The sequence below is a fragment of the Periplaneta americana genome, chromosome 2 (genome assembly GCF_040183065.1).
Source record: "Periplaneta americana isolate PAMFEO1 chromosome 2, P.americana_PAMFEO1_priV1, whole genome shotgun sequence".
Taxonomy (NCBI): Eukaryota; Metazoa; Arthropoda; class Insecta; order Blattodea; family Blattidae; genus Periplaneta; species Periplaneta americana.
This window is the reverse complement of record NC_091118.1, coordinates 212,500,585-212,526,289: the sequence shown is the minus strand read 5'-3', so window position 1 is coordinate 212,526,289 and position 25,705 is coordinate 212,500,585. Positions and strand designations below refer to the sequence as shown.

At 36.4% G+C, this 25,705-nt stretch overlaps 1 protein-coding gene across 2 annotated transcripts; it reads left to right on the top strand.

Annotated features, from left to right (window-relative positions):
• The first annotated feature begins 983 nt into the window (after positions 1–983).
• Positions 984–20,421, top strand: LOC138695110 (ankyrin repeat domain-containing protein 7-like). 2 transcript variants are annotated; one of them, XM_069819511.1, is made up of 5 exons: positions 984–1,365; positions 4,756–5,065; positions 12,931–13,062; positions 16,003–16,031; positions 18,258–20,421. In XM_069819511.1, the coding sequence occupies exons 2-5, from the start codon at positions 4,759–4,761 to the stop codon at positions 19,020–19,022; spliced, it is 1,233 nt and encodes a 410-aa protein (XP_069675612.1). In that variant the 5' UTR covers positions 984–1,365; positions 4,756–4,758; the 3' UTR covers positions 19,023–20,421. The 2 variants fall into 2 exon arrangements, with proteins under 2 accessions (XP_069675612.1, XP_069675613.1); XM_069819512.1 differs by lacking the exon at positions 12,931–13,062.
• The last annotated feature ends 5,284 nt before the right edge of the window (positions 20,422–25,705 follow it).

Here is a 25,705-nt window from a genome sequence, read left to right as displayed (position 1 = left end):
GGGGCATAATTTCAGGTATGTATTTCCCACATGTAGACAATCAAAATAGTTCATTACAACATGTGTCCGGAAATGCTTCATTTCCGAGTTATGGCCTTCACAACATTGAAATTCACCGGAACGTTTTTCTTTCCGCAGGTCGTTGCCGTCAAAGGAGACATTAAGAGGGCACTCTGACAGTTCATTCCGAGGCGAAGGTTACATTCAGTGTTGTGTAGGCGTTAGACTGTGCGACATGTATTCAAATCAAGAGCTGGCAGAGATACACTTCATGTACGGTAAGGCGGACGGCAATGCTGCGCTGGCTCGTCGTTTGTACCAGGAGAGGTACCCACAGCGACAATGTTCAGATCGGAAGACATTTGTACGTCTCCATTACCATCTGTGCGAGTATGGAAAATTTAACTCTCCTGGTTGGGGAAGGGGACGACCAAGATCTACAACTCCAGAAGTACAGGAGGAGATTCTGGAGGCTGCGAACATGACTCCTTCTATCAGCACACGAAGGGTAGCGGTGCAAGTCAATGTTCCTCATACGACTGTCTGGAGACTGTTGAAAGAGTATCAATTGTATCCTTATCATTTGCAACGTGTACAGGTCACAGTTCGCAAGTCATGAGACATCGATGTGAGGTCTGTATTCAATCAGGAGGTGGACATTTTGAACATCTTCTGTAATGACAACGACCTGCGGAAAGAAAAACGTTCCGGTAAATTTCAATGTTGTGAAGGCCATAACTCGGAAATGAAGCATTTCCGGACACATGTTGTAATGAACTATTTTGATTGGCTCCATGTGGAAAATACATACCTGAAATTATGCCCCGTATTTTTTAAACATCCTGTATAAAGTTACACAGTTATTTCCCGCAATTCATTTACCACAGAAAGTTGCATGAAACAGCAGTTCTGTTAGTTGCAGTGGCGACTTATGTATGTGCCGGGCTGCCGCTCGTACGACTGTTGGAATATCACAGAGTCACTCATTGACTGCGCAAGGCTGGTTGCGGTAATGGCTCGCATTATCGTGGCAACTGTGTGTGAAGGTGAGCGGGAGTGTTACGACACCAGACAGACAACGTCGGCTCTGCAACTTATTCTTTGGAAACGAGTCTGCATTGATTTGATGTGATCGATTCGTGTTGATTGTTGAAAATTCGTATTTTCTAAAAATATGTTTGAAGAAAAGAAGTTGTTATCTTTTTACTCTACGAAATGACGCTACGAACGTGTAATATTTGTGGTTACGATTCCTTATCTGACACTAACCTCATTTTCATGAGGAAGTTGAAAAGGAAAATATGGCCGGGTTGTGATAGAAGACTGTCAGCGGCAGTGCCTACATTACTATGTTGATCCAATTTTGTAAGTATTCCTTCATAAGAATCTAATTGGAATGTGCCATAACTTCCTCTTTGATATCGAGTTTGTGTTAGATATGACAGCCATAGTTAGCAGTGCCAACCTTGAACATTATACAAGTTGCTATAGCACAATGATTAGTAAGTAACATTTTTGTCGATATTCTATATAATACAGAGGTTTTATACAGAGAAATAGGATGGGGTAATTGTTCCCTTCGAGTTGAAGATTAAAAAAAAATCATAATTGAAGTCTGGACATAAAAATGCTTAAGTTTCAAAGATACAAACCGCAGAAAACAGAGCTTTCTTCTGCGGCTAACTTGTAATATTATAAGTTTTGCACTTCTATGGACAAGCTAGGGCCTAAATAAAATTGCAATAGAACTTATTTTTTCTTAGTGGACAGAGCCAGAGACACGCTCTAAAAAAAAAACTAATTTTCAACGATATTTGCACTTACAGCCTTTTTTCATGCCCATTTTTCAATTAAATGTAACTACTAAAAATGTGATAACTGTACTTTTAATCTATAGGGTAAAGATTGGTAAATTGTGATACTAATAATATTATGATAGTTCTTTTTGAGAATTTTTTTACAATTTTACTGAGCGAGAGAAGATCGGTTTTTTGCGTCAGCGTATTAAGGCAGGGGTTCCCAACCGGTGTGTCGAGCAGATCCATGGAGTGTGTCGCGAAATTTTGAATTTGAAAAATAAATTTTATGCCATCCAGAAAGTCTCTTTACAACATATTTTTTATTTGCAACGAAGTCTTTGATATGATACATTTCATTTTGAGACAGACTTTACCAATGAAACGTGAACACCTGCAACAATGTTCAGTTCAGCTTTTCAACCATAAGGCCACGTATAAAGAAACTCTGTGCAACCCACCAAGCGCAGATTTCACATTAATTTAAATAGGCGAGTTTTCAAAAACGATAATCTTTGATCGTACATCTTTTATCGGACATCCAGCATTGATAGGTTGGGATTTTTGACACATACCTTTGCTTTTTTTCCTATGCCACTCAAGTTACTGCTTGTTCGTTTAGAATTTTCGATTGCGTGTTAACATCGACCTATCTACAACACTACATAGAAGTTGTTATCAATGTTTTTTTTCTGGCGGAACGCGCTGGAACGGCGTTCCGAAACCTTTCTGTTGCATTTTTCATCATGGAACCGAAATAGACCTATGTGTGAATAACTATGTTTTTAATATATGTTTTCTTTGAATTCCGGTTAGACCTTGAAAGTTTTAGTTGGGCGAAAAGGAGGTTAAAAACGATAAAATTCCGTGCATTGAACAGTAGCTAATCATCTCCCCGTCCACTATAAAATATTTTACACAGGGTTTCACCACCTTTTTCTCCACAAGAAATGTACTAGTTATTATTATTATTATTATTATTATTATTATTATTATTATTATTATTATTATTATTATTATACCCGCCGAGTAAGCCCTATCGTAGCGCGTCTGCCTTCAGACTGGCTATTCCGGGTTCGATTCCTAGTGGGACAAGAGATTTTCGTGTAAAATTTCTACCTCGGAACTAGAAGAGATAGCACAACTTCCAATCATTAAATTGTGCACCAATATGTATGTATGTATTTATTCACACTGCAATGGATATATACCCGGTGGCAGTGATAACTAATTACACTCAATAATGACAATAATAAACTTATTAATTAAAAATACAATTAATAATAATACTAATAATTAATACTAACAATAATTTATAATAATAATAATACTAATAATAATAATAATAATAATAATAATAATAATAATAATAATAATAATAACAGGGAATATCCTAAATTAAATGAAACGATCACTTAAAATAATATTTGAAATACATCTAATTTGTATCTTAAACCTAAGTTCGAACTAAAACCCACGAGTATGATAGGGCCTATGTTCATATGTGCACAAGTACCTTTCAACATTACACTCATTTCGCTGTCAACTCACTCACTGCACTGGAACTACGACACATTTCACTGATTCTATCCTGATTTCACTAACACTTCAAAAACATTTCACTGTTCAAATACTTTGCACTGTCACTATAAACTATAAAGCTTCACTGACAGGAACACGTTTCACTTACACAGCACACTTCACTGACACGACATACTTCTTCACTGATACAACATACTTCGCTGACACAACATAATTCTTCACTGATACAACACTTCAATAACAACATATCATTTACACCCTTTAAATACTGTGTATAATTACCGTCTGTTAGTAAAGTTCTTAAGCCTATATGCCTGGGTTAAATCCCAAATACTTCTGCAGTGCATATAAAGAGATGGTATATTTTTATTTTATTTTATTTGGTTATTTTACGACGCTGTATCAACATCTAGGTTATTTAGCGTCTGAATGATATGAAGGTGATAATGCTGGTGAAATGAGTCCGGGGTCCAGCACCGAAAGTTACCCAGCATTTGCTCGTATTGGGTTGAGGGAAACCCCCGGAAAAAACCTCAACCAGGTAACTTGCCCCGACCGGGATTCGAACCCGGGCCACCTGGTTTCGCAGCCACACGCGCTGACCGTTACTCCACAGATGTGGACGAGATGGCATACGTTGATAGTGATTCGTCCATCGGATGGGGACGTTAAGCCTGACGGCCCCCTTGGTGCTATTCGACAGGAGTAGGCTACGTGCCGGCACCGGGTTTCACCATCTCTCTTCCTCCTCCTCATCATCATCATCATCATCATCATCATCATCCTCACCCATTCTCTACATTACACTTCCACGAACACTTACACGTACACTCACCTCACTACACGACATAACTCTCCACAGATTACATATAATGCACAGCGTGGTTCGCCGAAGTAGTGTGAAGCTTGAAAATGGGTCAGAGTCCTACCATCTATCCGCAATATGCGGAACCCTAATCACGTAAGTGAAATGGATAGGCACTGGATACACATTATTATTATTATTATTATTATTATTATTATTATTATTATTATTACTTACTTACTTACTTACTGGCTTTTAAGGAACCCGGAGGTTCATTGCCGCCCTCACATAAGCCCGCCCTCGGTCCCTATCCTTAGCAAGATTAATCCAGTCTCTACCATCATATCCCACCTCCCTCAAATCCATTTTAATATTATCTTCTCTCATTCCGAGGCTTATTGTTAGGTTTCGTAACAAGCTGTTTTTTACGGTGATTGGGTTGTTAGCCCTTCGCCCAACCCCCAAGCTGGAGGACCATTCCTTATTATTATTATTATTATTATTATTATTATTATTATTATTATCATTATTATTATTATTATTATTATTATCATTTTTCTAAAAGTAAATTCTTTCATTTTATAGTAAACTGGATTATTATTTTTTCACTAGTGAATGGTAATGGCAGATGGTCAGTCAGAAATGGTTAGAACACTGTCAGAAAGAGTCTCTTCTGCCGAAGATGGGACAGAAGCGAACTGTACCGACGTCTCAGAAATTCCGCCAACGGAAGGCATTATCTCGAACCACGATCCACAGACAATGGCGACCCCTACAGCCAATCTCTTCAACTGCTCCGAGGTACAGCTAGGACATCGCCTACACTACCACGCGCCTGTGGTAATCAACCAGAACTTCCTAAGCGATAAGGACCAGGACACTGCGAAGAAAACAATTGATGAAATTATACCCAACGACAAAGGTGAGACTGGGCGAATGCTACACGGCGCAAAGCAAAAAAAAAAAAAACACACATTTATTATTTTAGGCAGGGATGTGTTATCTTAGAATGCATGTTGAAATGTTCAGATAGACAATATAATATAATATTGTTTTATTAATGCAGTCTAATTGACATATCACAAATATAAAAAGTCAATGATACTTACCCATGTGAGTGATCATTGTGTACTATACAAATATAAAAATTAGAAATTAATTAATTATTAAAAAGTAAAAATTAAGCAAACGTTTTCGCCCTTCGGGCATCATCAGGCTTTTTTACATGCAATATCTTGTACATTTTGTCTCTTATTGTGGAACGAATGATTAATCACAACCTTTTTAATAATGAAAATAATAACTATTTAAAATTGACTTATGGTAATTAACAATCTAAAATTAATGTACAGATATGAAAATGTATTACATAATAATGACATACAATTGTGGCTGCACTGCTGTGTTATAACATCATAAAACTTTGAACATGATAAAACATTTCATTCCTCTTTAAACTTCATAATTTCATTAATTGGATGTTTTGCTGCTAGTCTTGTCTCAATGGTTCATTACTTGTTCTGGTGAACTCAATCTGAAATATATTAGTTATTATGTGGAGAATCCTATATGACGCGATGTTAAAATTTATTAAATACTCACATTTAAGATCATGTGTACTGCACAGGTTATCTGTGTTGACATTTGCATTGAGACGATTTTTGGGACTGGGTTTTATCTGTAATGAAATTTAATATCAGAATATATGAAATTTGGTGTAAATGAATATAATAATTGTATGAACGTACTTACGATGAAATACGGTTGACTTAGTTACGATGATCTTGCCGACTGATTTGACGCGAGCGACCTGTGGTGCTTATGTTGAGCATTCATCGCGGAAGAATATTGGGTTGTGATTGGGTTTACGTCTAGAGGTTTTATTTTTACTAACATTTTTAATATTAACCTGGCTATACCTTTAGAGAACCGGAAACACCGTTCGCTACCCCCTTTCACGACTGGAGTTCGATGATACCGGCGTAAAACACAAATCACTTTACTAGGTATAGGAAGGAAGAAAAGTAGTTCATCCATTTACGTAAACTAGGAAATATCACGATTTTGAGTTTGATAATTTCCATTAGGTTTTTTTTAATCAAAATGCAGTACTGTATTAACAATGAGTGTTTTTGCTCACGAACTGAGTTATCTATGCAAACGTATTCATTATGCAGTGTATATTATACTGTCTACAGCACATTAACGTACACTATAGAGAATGAAGTTAAAATGAAAAACAATCACAATATGGATATTTAAACATATTTTTCAAAATGGTGCCCGTTCATTTCGATACAGGCTTCAGTTCTTTTGTGCATATTATCGCACTATAGACTATTGCATCTAACTCCAATTGCCAGTTTCGTCCTTCGTACTAGTAACTCATGTTGAAATAATTCTGTACCTACTCTATGACAGAGTACCTTACGTACTGTAAATTCAATCTTCACTTCTGCCCGATCCGCACAGATAAAATTACTCAGACATGCTATCTACTGTCCGTCCAAGTGGTTATGCCGTAGGATCGTAGGAAGGGGGGCAATCACGTGACAGTTAATTACTTATCGAGGCCCTTTTATTTAAGTTAGGGCATATTTTAAACAGTTGTATAATATTACGTGAACGTCCAATTCCTAAGAGAAATTAATGTTTTCAGAAAAGAGCTAAGACAGCCCAGCTTTTACAGAGGGGTGTGCAGAAGCAGGTGGGGGAAATCGGGATGCGACGTAGGCAAACGGACAGTAGCCTACCTGTGCGAAAATATGATTCAATATTGAAAGCTCTCTCGTCACTGGAAAACGCGAACATATTTCTGGAACGTACTATACTCACTAACTCAGTGCTGTTTACTATACGCAGCCTTGATTCTGTCTCAAGGACAGATGGAACTTCATTAGTAGAAGGGGTGGGAGTGAAGTACATTCAAAAACTCTGGTACAATAAAAATTGAAGTAAAAATAAAATGATGTCCCTGTATAAGGGGTTTCGGATGTGAACTAAATTTTCGTTGAGAACATAATTTGTTTGGCAATATAATATTCTTCGGCGGAATTTGTTCCTGATGGGGGTTGTAGCCAATGCCATTTCCACTATGTCGCCTAGTTCGGTAACACCTGCTCACATTCCCTGGTTTTAATTACCTAGTCTTCAAGCAACCCGCAACAATATAAGTATGTAAGGAGTAGGCTTCGTATTCCAGCTACCTAAAGACTGAAGTTAAAGACACATTGGGTATATAGTACGCCGAACACAGGTAATGCGACGGATAAGAATGTAAACAAACAGGTCGTCGCTGCGTGTTCGTGGAGTACCTACAGTCAACTCCCGACATTCTGAAGCTATACTAGTACACACATGCTTGTGCAGTGATGTTCATTTTCGTCGTGATCTTTGCAGATATATAGATATTTGATAGCCGTCCCAACCAGGGTTTAATAATCGGCCTCCTAATCAATTCTAAATGAATATTTATTTTTAATTCAATTTTTCCTTTAATAGAAACCCTAGTTAGGTAGGCTATCATTGAAAAATTTATTGGAAATGCAACAAACAATTTAGGCTACAAGACAAATTACATTTTATAAAGAATACTAGTGGCTTGTGCAGCAAATGCTGCAAACTAAGTTCATTAGACGTTCAAATAAACATTTTTCAGAATTATTTTCAATGAAGAATATCAGACATTCTGAAAGTTATTTGCTTCCATAATAATGAAACATACTCCCTCTGAATGGTTTTTTTATGCCAAATACTTTTTCTTGAACCTATATACCTCCAGTTTTTTAGTTTGAAAGCGAAAACGCAAGTAACAATGTCAGGATTATCAGTCGGTTTTTAATGTGGGAGTAAAGAAGTAGCTATTTCAGATCATTGCGGATTGTAGGTGAAAGTTAAAAAAATGTCAGGTTTGCTATGCTTTCGAACAATAGACATAGCATCTTGGTATAGCTGCTGCATGTTTCGTAAACTACCTTGAAATGTAGAGAGTAAAATCATTTTATCCTGCTAAGAGATCTTGCTGAAATGATCGGGAGATTACAAAATCTTGTAGGCCTCATATTTTATCAGTAAGTAATATCTTTTGGTCTTTCCTTAGGAACTCTAATTTTTGCGCTCACTCGAGCCAATACTGAAGAGAATCACGCATATAAATATGTACACGACACCGCCATTAAATATATGAAAAAGACCCAACCCCACTTGATTAATAACTATAAAAATATTTGATTTTTAACAACAATATTATTATCTTACTTAAGTTTTATAGTTTTCAGTAACATATACTATATAGCCGCCACTCAGTAAATTATATAAATCAAGATCTAATTTAAGATATTCTCTACATCTACTTATATAACCCCAAAACGTTTCACTTTCATATCATCAATATAGCATTAATATGTATAATTAATGAAAAATAGTCACAGCATGGCATTAACTACAATAATATTTCATTTCTAATGGTAATAATGTCATCAAACCACCTCAAGCTTTGTAGTTTTTAATATCCAATACACAGCTGTACTCAGAAAATTACACACCACAGAATCAGAACTGTAAATTAATTTTACAGTCTTGAAATGTTTAATAACCAATTTAATTTGAGCTCTAAATATGTCAGCATTCTTGCAGATCATGGCCTTCGTGTAATATTGTTTACTGTAGTGTGTGTTTTGTTTTATTCTGAAATGCAATTAGTGACAACAGATGGATTTTAGAAAATAGGAAAATTATGTTGAAAAATTTACATTTCACTCAAAACTACTATTTTTCTGAAAAACTTTGGGTTTCAAGCTTCAGAATGAGGGGTCATTTATTAAAATCCGTTCAGCCGTTTTCCCGTAATTTCCATTGCCAGTTCAATATATATATATATATATATATATATATATATATATATATATAGATGTGGTGATTAATTATGCTAATCGATGACTTCAGTGCAGTGGAGGATATCATGTCTAGGGTGCTGTCAGGAACTTTTAATTTTCGCAAGACTTCTAAGGACTTCCGTAGGATTGTGCCTCTAGCCCCAATCCTATAACGTCCCATGTCTTGATGTTATATTTGGTCCCCAAATCGCTGCAGCATGGCAGATAAAATTGCCCGTTTTTCTTTGCAGACTTCTACAGGTTGCTCCTCGCTGTTCTCAAAACGGACTGTGGGATCGAGAACGAGTCCACAATTTTTTTTCGGTCTACAATAATGATATCTGCTCTTCGAGTTGAACCGTCAGCAGAAAGGCACCCAATTTCCTCGTACACCTCATGCTTATCAGTGCATTCGTAAATTACGGAACTTGAACATATGCGGATGTCACTTGAAATGATTTTATATCGCAAGAAATTCTTTCAATAGCACATGACTTTACTAGTGCATGGTGTAATACAGGGACATCATTTTATTTTTACTAACATTTTTAATATTAACCTGTCTATACCTTTAGAGAACCGGAAACACCGCTTGCTCCCCCTTTCAAGACTGGAGTTCGATGATACTGGCGTAAAACACAAATCACTCTACTAGGTATAGGAGGGAAGAAAAGTAGTTCATCCATTTACGTAAACTAGGAAATATCGCGATTTTGAATTTGATAATTTTCATTAGGTTTTTCTTTAATCAAAGTACAGTACTGTATTAAGAATAAGTGTTTTTACTCACGAAGTGAGTTATCCATGCGAACGTATTCATTATGCGGTGTATATTATACTGTCTACAGCACATTAGCGTACAATATTGTGACAGCGACGTGAGATTCGAACTCACGACCAGCGTCCCGCGAGAGAGCATATCGCGCGGGCTTCACGGGGAAAGGGGAAAGGAGCCTACACGCGAGGGAAGGCTGCGCGCGCAGCTGCTACTTAAAGCAGTGAATGTGGAACGACCTTCTCGACTATTCCAGAAGTCCGTCGAAGTGGAGATATCCAGATAATTCTCTACACACCTGTAGAAATTTCTCGCAACTATGATTTTGCTATAAAAGAAGAAGCGCCAGCGAACTAGAGCAGAGTTTTCAGTTATTCAGTCAGTGAGTAAGCCAGAGCAAGCAAGCCAGACTTGTGTGCCGGAGTTCGACTCGAGTGTGCGTCCGCATCTGCGTCAGCATCCGAAGGCCTGAGTTCGAGTGCAGTGGACCGCAGTTGGAGGGACCCGAGTTCGAGTACAGTGAACTGTCTCTGAAGGTCTGTGGTTCGAGATACTGTGAACTCGAGTGACTGAGATAGAAGAACTGTGAACTGAGAACTGGTAGTTCTGATTTGTAAATAGTGCTTTGTAAATATTAGTTAAGATTAACAGTTCATTGTTGTTCGTACTAGTCCAAGTAAATTGTCATTGTCGTCGGTGGAGTGCTATAACGAATACTGTGTTGAGTGAAGATCCAATTGTTGACGAGAGCGTTTAAGGTGAATTGTAGAAAGGAATTATTGTTGTGGCGAATAAATTACATTGTTGTTACTAATAAAATTCACAATATAGAGAAAGAAGTTAAATTGAAAAATAATCATAATATGAATATTTAAACATAATTTTGAAAATGGTGGCCGTTCATTTCGATACAGGCTTCAGTTCTTTTGTGCATATTATCGCACTATAGACTATTGCATCTAATTCCAATTGCCAGTTTCGTCCTTCGTACTAGTAACTCATGTTGAAATAATTCTGTACCTACTCTACGTACTGTAAATTCAATCTTCACTTCTGCCCGACCAGACAATATAAAATTACTCAGACATGCTATCTACTTTCCGTCCAAGTGGTTATGCCGCAGGATTGTAGAAAGGGAGGAAATCACGTGACAGTTAATTACTTAACGAGACCCTTTTATTTAAGTTAAATTAAACAGCTGTATAATATTACGTAAACGTCCAATTCCTAAGACAAAATTAATGTTTTCAGAAAAGAGCTAAGATAGCTATTACAGAGGGGCGAGCAGAAGCAAGGGGGGGGGGGAGAAATCGGGATGCGACGTAGGCAAACGGACAGTACCTGTGCGAAAATATGATTCAATATTGGAAGCTCTTTCGTCACTGGAAAACGCGAACATATTTCTGGAACGTACTACACTCAGTAACTCAGTACTGCTTACTATCTGCGGTCTTGGTTCTGTGTGGAGTTGGAACTTCCTTAGTAGAAGGGATGGGAGTGAAATACATTCAAAAACTCAGGTACAATAAAAATTGAAGTAAAAATAAAATGATGTCTCTGTACAAAATATTCCTATTGTCTGATATTTTTTCGTGTATCATTAGGATATGGCACGTCGCTCAACACTGGAAACCCACTAATTTTATATGTACTTTTCCAGAAATTCCCTAAAATGTACATTGCTTAATTCATTAATTGTGACTAGCTGTACCCGTGCGCTCCGCTGCATCCGTTAGAAATAAATATAAAGTAATTATATAATTAAAATAGGACATTTGATCCAGGGAACATTCGTGTTTGATAGAATGATAAATCTTTTATTATGTTACTTAATTTAAGTTGTATTAAACAAATTAAAATGCGATAATTTTGATCCAGAGACCACTCATTTGGTCATAAAAATTATTTTAGGAAATACAGGAAACAAATGTACAGAATAGCCTATCAAGTTTTCTGTACATAAGAAGCTATTTTAATCTTACCTGTCCTCGATTCACTCAGAAGTTACTGTAATAACATTATAGCATTATGTCCATCTAGAGAAACTACACTTTCCAGTGGTGAATTAATAATTAATTATACAAATCGGTTAATTTAGCTTCCGATATTACTTCATACAAACACAGAAACATTCTCTGTAGGCTATTTTTTATAGCTTTGGATTGTTGTTGTCCAAGGCCCCTTACAGACGAAGTCATTTGTTTCTTAATTCATTGCACCGTCTTAGATGGCGTTATTTTAATTTTAAAACTCATTTATCTCATTAAATATCAGTCCTATCAAAATTTTGCATAGAATAAAACTTATCGGAAATTAGTTTTAAAGAAACTTTTGTTATGTAATATTTTTCATGAAAATTAATAATAAGGGGGATATTTCGATTTATTTAATTCAGGCCCCCCTTTTAAATAAAATATGTTGAATGCCATATAGCCTAAATTCTACGTTACAACGAACTTAATTTATATTCCAACTTTCATATAAATCTGTTCAGCCATTATCGCGTGAAAAGGTAACAAATATTCAGACAGACAGACAGACATCCTACAAACAAAAATTAAAAAAAAAAAAGCTATTTTCGGTTTCAGGGCGATTAATTATATATGTTAGGACCAATTATTTTTGGAAAATCGAAAATTACCAGAAAAATTTCGGCTACAGACTTATTATTAGTATATGGATCTTGGCACTCACAAGAGAACCTTCTTTCATGGTGAATTGAAAAGGCGGTAGTGCCTATATCTTTGGAAAGAGCAGGCAAAAGTAAGTTAGCAGGTGAAATTTTTCCGCCTGAGCTCCATAGGAACAGAAGTTATGGGACTGTAAATTTAACATGACAGTCTGTGGGAAGTGACCCAATGGTCAAAAGTAGTATGACATAGTAAAAGTGTAATAGTCAATGAAAAATTCCAGACTTAGCCGGGACTCGAACCCGGATTGCCTGCGTGACAGGGTGAAGGTCTGACGACTTGGCCATTGCAGGGATTGATATTTCGTACATGCGTACTATTTTTGTTGCTCGCGGACTTATACACACAGGCTAGTTACGATCGCCGTATAACTTGCATTCAAAGCGACCAGACCCTATGTTAAATATTACATGCTCTCACAGTCAGGCGTCTTGATCTGTGTGCGCAGTTAAGGTCCGCTACAACGTGCAGCGCGGCCTGCTGTTCGCCTGGATCAGGCGGAGACACGTGCTGCTGGTGGTTGTGGCCGTGTTCATCGCCAACATCGCCGTGTCCACCACCATCTCACTCGTCATCACACGTGAGTAGCTTTATTACAGTGCAGCGCGTATCCACGGCTGCCTCGCTTGTTGCTTGCCTCGCGGTTTTGTTCTTCGGGTAGCGAGGTAAGAGCGCGATAGTTAAGGCTTGTTTACAATAAACCGGGAACGAGAACCAGAGTGAAAACGAGAAGCAAAGAATGTGAATATGAAAATTTTTTATTCACAATAAACCGAGAACGCAGACGACTATGCATATCGATATGCATGTCAATAACGATATGTAAAGTCGATATTACGCATTCTGATGTTATTTGTGTATAATTGACCAAAGGCGTTCTCTCATGAGTACAAGGCAGCCAACATAAACACAGGTTAACCAACTTCAAAATTTCAACGGAACTATAAATATACCCATGCATATTTATTATCACAACCTATTTTAAGTTTACCATAACGTAAAATAATTAGAGAAGAAACATTTGTAATAGAACAAAAATGAACACAACAGTAGTTATTGAATTGAAGCATGAATATGTAGTGTGTAATACAACCAATACAGTAATAAAATATGATTCACTTCCGATCGGTGTTCAAAATGCAGCCATTAAAAGCCACGTATTCTCCTTCATTTTCTCATCTTTATACGAGGCGCGCCGCTTATCGTAAACGTGAGGATTTTCCTCAACACTCAATATTAGAATCTCATCAAATAAAACTTGCTCCATGATGCACAGCACAGAACAAAATAATGCATAGGTTATGTCACGGTCTTCTTGCTACAAAATATACGACGACAAAATAGCTTTTAGATGGCAATAGAATGAATCTAGCGGGCTGTGATCGGAAACGTGAACGCCAAAATTGAAACTTGGCCAACTCTCCGTTCCCGATCCCGGGCTCCGGCAAGCTTTTCGTTAATTGTGAATGCTCACATTTAAATGTACACATTTTAACAATTTTACCATTTTCGTTTTCGTTCCGATTCTCGTTTCCGGTTTATTGTGAACCAGCCTTTAGTGCGCTGCAATTGAGGCAGTTAACATAGTGCTACGTGATGGCATCTTCACTAACGAACAGTCCACACGGAGCGAGTTAATCACTGCGAGGCATCTTTGATCGCATCCAAAAATCAATTGAAAGCTGCAGGGAAAGTAGGAGCTTTAGCAAATTGTTCAGGAGAGCAATTTAAAATCTGTAAGCTGTACTTAACTCCTGAAGAGAATGTTCGTGGACAAGTTGCTGCACAAAACCGGTCCTTCTCTCGCTCAGTAAAATTGTAATAAATTCTCAAAAAGAACTATCACAATATTACTCGTATCACAGTGTTAGCAACCTTTACCCTATATGAATTTACTTTCATGCACTACATGACGAATAAAATAAGTTTTTACCTAAAATCCGAGCTCGGCATGGAGCAGCCTCGCTTCGTGGATACGCGATTTTATACTGCATAACTCAGTGCTGTGTTGATTGTGTCTGAAATCGGTTGCCTTGTTACTTTTTTTAATAGATATAGTAAAAATACAACATGACTCAAACGAATGGGAAATTTTGAAACATGTAGCAGCAGCCCTATGAGGCATATAGAGCTCAATGACATATAAAACCCTGCTAAAACATCTTGCCATTTTGTTATCATGCCGTGCATCGTGCATTTGTGATCAAAGCATGTTACAAGAACAATATTACAGCGTGGAAGCGCAACTTTAGACTAATTTAGGATTCCATGGTTGTGTTCCATTAACACATGGATATGTAATTTTTAAGAAATTGGTTCGGAACTAAAAAAAAAAAAGAAAAAAAAAAAGAAACTGTAGGACGAACGCGAACCCCTGGTATACTATACAATATCTAGGCTGTTCGAGCTGCTGCCATTTTTTCTTGTGGGGTCACATTAAGGGCAAGGTGTATTCAATCTACTACGACTGAAGAACTGAAAGCGAGGGTCCGAGAGGAAATCGCCACATTTCTGTTGAAATGTTACGTCGGTTCATGAAAAATGTTCCTAACAGACTGCAAGAATACCTGCGCAGTAATGGTGGTCATCTGCCGGATGATATCTTCCAGACATAATTGTCGATACTAAATTCATTAATGGCATACTCTCTACTATTAATAGAAATGAATAAACGTATTTAAAATATTTATTCTATTCCATAAATTTACAGTTCCAAAATTTTCCGTTCTTTTGAGTCACTCTGTATGTCCATGAAAACTGTGTATTTTCTATCACGTGTATTGTATAACGTTGAGATATTATGTACAATTATTGTTCTCAAGTCATGTGCACTAACTTACCTAGGTGTATCAAAAAATATGTGTATGATTCGGGTTTCGCATATTAAGGATAGATGGCAGGACTGTGACCCATTTTCAAGTTACACACCACTTCGGCGGGCCACGTTATGCATGATGTGTATCTGTGAAGAGTTATGTCGTGTACTAGGGCGAGTGTATGTTAAGTGTTCGTGTAAGTGTAGTGTACGGAATGTGTGAGGATGATGATGAAGGTGAAGGGAGAAGGGAAAATCCGGTGCCGCCATTTAGCTTACTCCTGTCGAATAGCACCAAGGAGGCCGCCAGGCTTAACGTCCCCATGCAGCGACGGGCGAATCAACAGTGACAAATGCTTTCTCTTCATATGTCACTGCGGAGAGATTTGGGATCTAACCCAGGCATATTGGTGCACAATCTAGTGATTAGAAGTTGTGCACCGCTATCTCTCCTAGTCCAGAGGTAGAAATGTTACATGAAAATTTCTGACCCCGCCGGGAATCGAAAAAAACAATGCAATTTATACACACAGAGTTCACTTTTAATTTACCGAAGGAATTGCATTTCAATGTATTAAGTAATTTATGATCGATTCAGCTCTGGTTTATTTTTCTTTCAGGAGTATTTTATGTAAATATTACTTTCTTCTAGAAAATACTGTCACTATACGAGTAATTGGTATGTATGTATTAATTTTGTTACAGATAATAACAGAGAGAAAAGAATAAATCAGGTAAGTTGTATAATATGAAACTTAACTGATATCAGAGTTCCTCAAAGGTAAGCCCACAGGAACTTGTGGGATTTCTTCTACAACATTATTACAGTCTATTTCAAATGCTGGTAGACCAGACGTAGCCATTCTATGGTGGCGCCAGTCCTGGTTATCATTGGCTAACACTTCAAACCACGCTCTTGATAACCATTCTGTCTGTGACGATTTCGATGATGGAATTTTGCACTCGTTTTATATCCCAAATTCGGGAAAGTAATTCCACGACAGTTGTTACAATCTATACCTTTCAGCCACAATTTTGGAAAAGCTAATCTCAATTTCAGAAAACCCAGTTTTAATTTCGGAAAAACTAACCTAAATTTCGGAAATAATACTAAACTCGGAAAAAAATTGTCATATATTTTCTTTTGCAGATGACACTGTACTAAAATTTAATGGGTAAATTGGGATAAAGCTTATTTCAATGCTAGCAATGCAATTAAGGTAGTGAAAAATTGGTTTGACCCTAATCTCCTGTCCTTAAATACTAATAAAACTACGTACATTCCATTTTCTTCAACAACGAAAAGTTTACCCCCACCTATGAATAATTATCACTTAGTAATACATAATATTTCATGTAATGAATTAACAAGTCAAATATTTAGGAGTTATTATAGACCTGCATTTACGTTGGGATAAACAAATTGATTTCATATGTACAAGTATAAGAAAGACAATTTATAAATTCATAATACTTCGAAATGTTATCACTAAGGAGGCATTGAGAATAATATTTTTAGCTTTGGTACAATCATTAATACAATATGGTATAATAAATTGGGGTGGAGTAGCATCATCTGTACTTAATCCATTAATTTTATTACAAAGAAGATTAATAAAACTTTGTCTGACCAAAAATATGGATTACCCAACAAATTTAATTTATACAGATTTTAAAGTATTAACTATTGAAGAAATTTATAAATATAGTTTACTAACTTACTACCACAGAAATCAAATAAAACATAAATCTAATCGACATGAATATCGTACTCGAAGACAAAAGTCTATTTTTCTATTGATTGAGTCTAAATGTCATACAAGTGCAGCACTTCAACATGGACGGACGGACGGACGGACGGACGGACGGACAGACAGACAGACAGACAGGCAGACAGACAGACAGACAGACAGACAGATTAGATAGATTAGATAGATTAGATTAGATTAGATTAGATTAGATTAGATAGATTAGATTAGATTAGATTAGATTAGATTAGATAGATAGATAGATAGATAGATAGATAGATAGATAGATAGATAGATAGATAGATAGATAGATAGATAGATAGATAGATAGATAGATAGATAGATAGATAGATAGATAGATAGATAGATAGATAGACAGGCAGGCAGGTAGGCAGACAGACAGACAGAGAGGTAGGTAGGTAGATAGGAGGCAGCCAGACAGACAGACGGATGGATGGATGGGTAGGTAGGTAGGTAGGAGGCAGCCAGACAGACGGATGGATGGATGGATTGATGGATGGATGGGTAGGTAAGTAGGTAGGTAGACAGACGGATGGATGGATAGATGGATCGATGGATGGATGGATGGATGGGTAGGTAAGTAGGTAGGTAGACAGACGGATGGATGGATAGATGGATCGATGGATGGATGGATGGATGGGTAGTTAGGTAGACAGACAGACAGACAGACAGGCAGGCAGGTAGACAGACAGACAGAGAGGTAGGTAGGTAGGAGGCAGCCAGACAGACAGAGGGATAGATGGATGGATGGATGGATGGATGGATGGATGGATGGGTAGGTAGGTAGACAGACAGACAGACAGACAGACAGACAGACAGACAGACAGTCAGGCAGGCAGGTAGACAATCAGACAGACAGAGAGGTAAGTAGGTAGGTAGGAGGCAGCCAGACAGACAGACGGATGGATGGATGGATGGATGGATGAGTAGATAGGTAGATAGGTAGACAGACAGACAGGGAGGCAGGCAGGCAGACAGAGAGGTAGGTAGGTAGGTAGGTAGAAGGCAGACAGACAGACAAGCAGACAGGCAGGCAGGGAGGCAGGCAGGCAGACAGAGAGGTAGGTAGGTAGGTAGAAGGCAGACAGACAAGCAGACAGACAGACAGATAGATAGATAGATAATTTGGTATATGATAAAGTAATGAAGTGATCGTTTCGTGACACCAATCATTATGTTATTTTTTTGCAGGAACCTGCTAACGCCAGCTGGAAGAAGTTGAAACGCTACCTCGACATGTTGGAGAAGCACAGAAACATCAGTGCTGACTGGACGTCTGCAGCATCAGTTGCGAGGTACGGGACGTCTCAGCTTCTAGACGCATTGCTGGACTGTGGAGCTGACCCGGACGTCCTGGACGACAGGGGCTTCGCTGCCTTGCACATCGCAGCTCAGCACGACGACCAGAGCAAGGCGCTCGTCCTCATCAAACACCGCGCGAACCTCACCATCCGGTCCAGGGAAGAGGGGGACTCCCCGCTCATGAGGGCCGCGGCGTACAACCGACTCAGACTAGCCACGCTGCTGTTGGAGAATGGAGTTCCTGGAGACTGCAGGAACAAGATTCTGGACACGCCGTTACATTTCGCAGCCATGAACGACAATGACGAGTTGGTGAACCGTCTCATACTCTACGGAGCCGATGTGAACGCTAGAAACAACCGTAACGAGACTGCACTTTTCATTGCTATTGGGTTAGGCGCCGTAAAAGCGATAGATTTGCTGATAGCTAAAGGTGCTGACGTAAATCTTGCAAACGACAAACTGGAAACACCTCTACACTATGCAGCTGTCGAAGACAATGTGAACTTAACTCGTCTTCTGGTACAGAAAGGCGCAGATATACATGCCCGTAATTATCTGCATAAAACTCCCCTGGAAGTGGCAAAGCCTGGTGTTAAAAAGTGGCTGTCGGCGTACTTAGAATGTGACGGCACAGAAGAATGTGGGATTTAGGGCCCTTTCGCGGTAGGTGACAGATCGGTGTAACGTTTTTGGCAGCTTTATTTTTTAACTGTGTACTTTCAACGAGACAACTGCAGTCAGATTGCACCGAACAACAAATTTATTTTCGGAATATGTATGATAAGAACTTTCTTGTGTTAAATATTAACGTACCTTGTTAACATGTTTCGACCTATTTTCGGTCATCTTCGGAACTGGTCGTTGTTGGTCTTGGAGCCTCTTGTTTCCTATGTGGGTGCGTTCGTAGTGTAGAGTCAAAGAGTGTGTGTGTTTTGAAGTTGAGTTGTGTGTTGAGAATATCGTTGGGGTGTGTTTTCGTCTGTCTGTATATTTCATATTGTTCTAGTGTGTTGAGTTTCTGGCTTTTTGGTTGGATGTGCAGTATTTCCATGTCTGTGTTGATGTCTCTGTAGGTGTGGTTGGCATTTGTGATGTGTTCTGCATATGTGGAGGTGTTTTGTAATTTTGTTATGGCTGTGATGTGTTCTTTGTAACGTGTTTGAAATGATCTGCCTGTCTGTCCTATGTAGAAGTTGTTGCAGGTGTTACATTTGAGTTTGTATACGCCTGTGTGGTTGTACTTATTTGTTTGTGTTGTGTGTGTTGAGATGCTTTTGTAGAGTGTTATTTGTTCTGTATGCGATGTTGTAATTTAATTTCTTGAATGAGGTTGCAATTTCATGTGTGTTTTTATTTTCGTATGTTAGTGTGATGTATTTTGTGTGTTCTTGTGTTTGTGTTGTATTCTTCTCTTTTTTTGTGGTTTTGTTTTGTTTTACGTATTATGTTGTCTATTATGTTGGGGTTGTATCCGTTTTCTTGTGCTATGTATTTGATTGTGTTTAGTTCTTCGTTGTAATCCTGACATAGGGCAGACAGGCAGATCATTTCAAACACGTTACAAAGAACACATCACAGCCATAACAAAATTACAAAACACCTCCACATATGCAGAACACATCACAAATGCCAACCACACCTACAGAGACATCAACATAGACATGGAAATACTGCACATCCAACCAAAAAGCCAGAAACTCAACACACTAGAACAATATGAAATATACAGACAGACGAAAACACACCCCAACGATATTCTCAACACACAACTCAACTTCAAAACACACACACACTCTTTGACTCTACACTACGAACGCACCCTCACAGGAAACAAGAGGCGCCAAGACCAATAACGACCAGTTCCGAAGATGACCGAAAATAAGTCGAAACATGTTAACAAAGGTACGTTAATAATATTTAATACAAGAAAGTTCTTATCATACATATTCCGAAGTGATACAGTGTTAAAAGTTGTGTAATCAAGATGTATACGGTAACAAATTTTTACTTTTTGTCTTGCACCGAAATAAAAATAGGTGAATATTACTAATATGTGTGTCCTAAATCTGAATTTAGAATCCAAATTACCCCATCACGTACCATTTTCCGGGGAAAGTGAATTGAATTTTTTATGAAAAAACATATTTTTTTTTTATTTTTCACTGCTACTGATAAAATTAAAACATACTAGGGATTAAAATGCCTCCTAATACTTTAAAAATGTGTACTGGATACAAAAATGATGTTGTATAGTATAAACACAAAAAAACAATAACAATAAAATTATTTCATGCCTATAATGAGAAAAATCTCCGAATTTGAACTTAGCATTTAAAAGAATTTTCTGGATGACTTCTGTTTATAACTAGATTCAGGACTGTCATTTACAAGGAACCAACAATACTCTGCAAGTATGCTGGATGATGATCTTCCTTTATATCGCCTTTCCATTTCAGATATTTCTTGATGAAATCTTTCCCCATGCTCGTCGCTTACCGCTCCAAGGTTAGGAGGAAAGAAATCCAAATGAGAATGTAAAAGTGTATTTTGAGAAATATATTACACTCCATTTTCTCATATGCACTTAACATGGTTTCCACGAGTTCGATGTAGTTGTCTGCCCTAGAATTTCCAAGGAAATTTGAGCAAACATCTTTGGAAGCGCGCCATGTCATTTTTTTTTGTAATGGAAAGTTTTTCCTCAAACTAAGATTCAGTCATAACTTTGTGAATTTGTGGACCGGTAAAAATGTGCCTCTTTTAATTCGCCTTCACTCAAACTGGTAAACTTTTCTTTTAAATATTCAAAACCACACCCTTCTACTATGTTCATTGCATAGACCTCACTTTGAACTGTTACAAAATTTACTGAACAGAAGAGACCAATATCTGTTTATTTATTAGAAGTACAAAAGAACATGCCAATAACCATAAGAAACCGGAAATAGGTCATAAACTCATATAAAATGCATTAGCTTTTGTTATGGCTTACAACCCCCAACCCGCGCCAGATGTTTCCTGGGATAGCGCTTATCAAAAAGTGAAATCATACTAATTATATGAGTATCTTAAAAGTCTAACAGGATACGAAGAAAAGAGAAGAAATTTCGAATTCAGCGCACACCAAACCATAAGGGATACTTTGTTTTATGTCGGAGCAAAATTCTTGTTATTCAGTGTTGTCAGCGCCCGTCTATGGTATAGTCCCGGTCTTTTTACTTTATACCGTAAGGGTGAAACCTGACCATTTCCCCCCTATTACTGTGGATTATAGTGATTTTCTAGTTGTCAGGTTGAATTTTCTTTTTGCCAATTTCTTTTCGAATTCCGGTACTGACAAACAGCATCGTTATCGTTTGCCTTTCAAGAAGCTGCTCAGCGTATTCCGAATCTCACCGGTCCGGTGGCATCAATGACGTCACGTTGCAGCGCAATAAGGAACAAAACTGCTGGAAGGATCTATGGCTGTCATGGCGACTGTACAAGTTGTTGTCTGTGCTACGCTAGCAAAATTTTGCGAAATTTTCGTACTCCCGTCTCGTTCAAAGAAAAGATAGCATAAACAATTTATTTCTTGAACCGGTAGTAATAACTGGTCCGTTGACATGTTCGCTCATAAGCCATTAACATATTGTTTTTACGTTGTGCTCATTACAAACAATACAGCAGAACTAAAGCAGAACACACCGCCATGACACAACAGTGCACGATGTTATTCGTCTGCTAATTCCCGCCCTACACAAGAACCAATCAGATTCACTGATGGCGGCTGATGGACCACCTCTGCAAGTTGATGGCACCGGTGCGACACCGGTGGAGCATCAATGACGTTATCGGTGGAATTGGGAACACCGTGATGCCATCGGATTGCTCACCGGTGAGATTCGGAATACGCTCGCTGTCAACGCTCATGAAACGGAAGTTACTAGCTAGTGTTATTTGGAATTTGAACATAATTGACAATATTAATATTTAATACAGTAGGCCTAATATTTGAAGAATACATGGGAAAAACAATCAAAGTCACAATGCTCATAAGAGTGATGTCATCATCTAATTCAGTATATTGCTGCAAATTTTAGTTTTATTTCTTATCAAAACTGGTAAAGGGGAATTATCACCACGGATCACTGTAGTCAACCCTTCCTACTTTTTCATTACGAACAGCAATAAATTTTGCAGTAATAACCTGAATTAGAAGATGACACCGCCCTTAAGGAAATTGTGACTTTGATTGTTTTTCCCTGTACTCTTCAATTAAAGGGCTCAGAGCCAAAGGCGACTAACCCACAATTACAAAATGAGTAAATAAGGGTTGAAATTAAGATCCTGACAAAAATGATTGGTTTCATAAATTATTTTAATTGGTTTACATTGAATAAACACAAAAAAATATCATGAATCTATAACAACAATGTACAGTTTTGAAAAAAGGCTTAATAATGAACAATACAAAATTGTGGGTTGGTCGCCTTTGGCTCTGAGCCCTTTAATTGATAAATAGATAACATATATTTTAAAGTGGCATTAAATTTTTGGAGTCCGTACTGATATTTAATGTGGTCAAACAAAATAAATTTTGAAGTTATATCTCATGAATCATAAACTGTTTAGTAAAACCAATGAATTTCATGTTTCCAGACTAAATAGATTTTAAAATTAGATCAATCAATCAATCATAAATAAGTAATATTACTATGCAAATCTGGCTTTCAGGTAGTAGCTCCCTGTAAAGCAAGTTTGAATAATTTCAAGGAAAAATTGTTCCGGGGCCGGGTATCGATCCCGGGACCCTTCGCTTAGTGCACGAATGCTCTCCCGACTGAGCTACCCCAGGAACTATATACGACACCGTCACAATTTTCCCTTTATATCCACACAACTCAAATGGGTTAATAAGACGCCAGAACCCAACTTTGAGTGCACACAAATTCTGTGTGACTTAAATTGTGGCTTCCTGTTAACGTACCTCCAGTAACGAATATTCAAATAATATTACTGTTTCAGTATATAACATTGTAACTTCACTTGCTTTGGTGATATCTGATAACAGTTGGCAACAATGAAAAGATGCACATATTTGCTTTTAGAAAATAACCTTACGTGAACTCCACTATAGCTCAACCTCACTACTATAATAGGCGAGACTGAAGTCAGTCAACTGAAGGAAAAGCATTATTTCAAATGGCAGCTTTCACACTAAGTTGATCACTGAGAATCTCTTTCTTCAAGTAAATTCGGCTTCAAATAATTTTCGAGTAGGGTGACCTTAAGTTATGTAGTTGAAAATAAATAAGTTGGTAAATAAAAATAAGTATGGAAGTATTAGTAGTATTAGTATTTATTTATTTAACCTGGTAGAGATAAAGTCGTCAGGCCTTCTCTGCCCCTCTACCAGGAGATTCCAACTATAATATGAACAATAAAATTACAATTAGTATTAAATTTACAATTACAATTACAATAAAAATTACAATTAGTATTAAATTTACAATTACAATTACAAATAAAATTACAATTAGTATTAAATTTACAATTACAATTACAAATAAAATTACAATTAGTATTAAATTTACAATTACAATTACAAATAAAATTACAATTAGTATTAAATTTACAATTACAATTACACATAAAATTACAATTAGTATTAAATTTACAACTACAATTACAAATAAAATTATAATAAGTGTTAAATTTACAATTACAATTACAAATAAAATTACAAATAGTATTACATTTACAACTACAATTACAAATAAAATTACAATTAGTATTAAATTTACAATTACAATTACAAATAAAATTATAATAAGTGTTAAATTTACAATTACAATTACAAATAAAATTACAAATAGTATTAAATTTACAATTACAATTACAAATAAAATGACAATTAGTATTAAATTTACAACTACAATTACAAATAAAATGACAATTAGTATTAAATTTACAATTACAATTACAAATAAAATGACAATTAGTATTAAATTTACAACTACAATTACAAATAAAATGACAATTAGTATTAAATTTACAACTACAATTACAAATAAAATGACAATTAGTATTAAATTTACAATTACAATTACAAATAAAATTATAATAAGTGTTAAATTTACAATTACAATTACAAATAAAATTACAAATAGTATTAAATTTACAATTACAATTACAAATAAAATGACAATTAGTATTAAATTTACAACTACAATTACAAATAAAATTACAATAAGTGTAAAATTTACAATTACAATTACAAATAAAATTACAATTAGTATTAAATTTACAATTACAATTAGTATTAAATTTACAACTACAATTACAAATAAAATTACAATAAGTGTAAAATATACAATTACAATTACAAATAAAATTACAAATAGTATTAAATTTACAACTACAATTACAAATAAAATTACAATTAGTATTAAATTTACAATTACAATTACAAATAAAATTACAATTAGTATTAAATTTACAACTACAATTACAAATAAAATTACAATTAGTATTAAATTTACAATTACAATTACAAATAAAATGACAATTAGTATTAAATTTACAATTACAATTACAAATAAAATTACAATTAGTATTAAATTTACAACTACATTTACAATAAAAACCAAAGTACGAAAAGATTACCTGACTAATTAAAGCTAGATAATTTATCATAGAAAAACAAAGAATATTTTATATTTACTGAATTACAAATTAAATCTAGAATAACAAAATTGCATAGTGATGAAATTACTGGATATTGAAATATTTTGTGATAGATTAAAGAAACTATTTACAAGAAATCAATTACTGACCAAGTGCCTAGTAAGTTTGCGTTTGAATTCAATTTTATTTCGACAGTCCCTGATGCTAGCAGGTAGCGAATTCCAGAGTCTTGGCAGGGATATTGTGAAAGAGGATGAGTATGAGGAGGTGCGATGGGATGGTATTGTTAGTATTGTTTCATGACGAGAGCGTGTGTTCAGATTATGGTGGGAAGAAAGGTAAGTGAAGCGAGACGACGGGTACGAAGGAATAGAAGAGTTCAAGATTTCGAAGAGAAAGAGAAGTGAATGTAAATTTCTTTTCTTATCTAGTTTAAGCCAACCTATTGTTTCCAGGGATGGGGTAATATGATCATATTTACGAACATTGCTTACAAAACGTGCACACAAATTATGAGCACGTTGAAGTTTCGTTTTGTTGTCGCTGGAGAGGTCAGTCAGTAAAATGTCAGCATAGTCAAAATAGGGAAATACAAGCGTCTGCACAAGGGACTTTTTTAAGCAAGAGGGGAGATGAACATTTATCCTTTTTAGCACATGGATAAT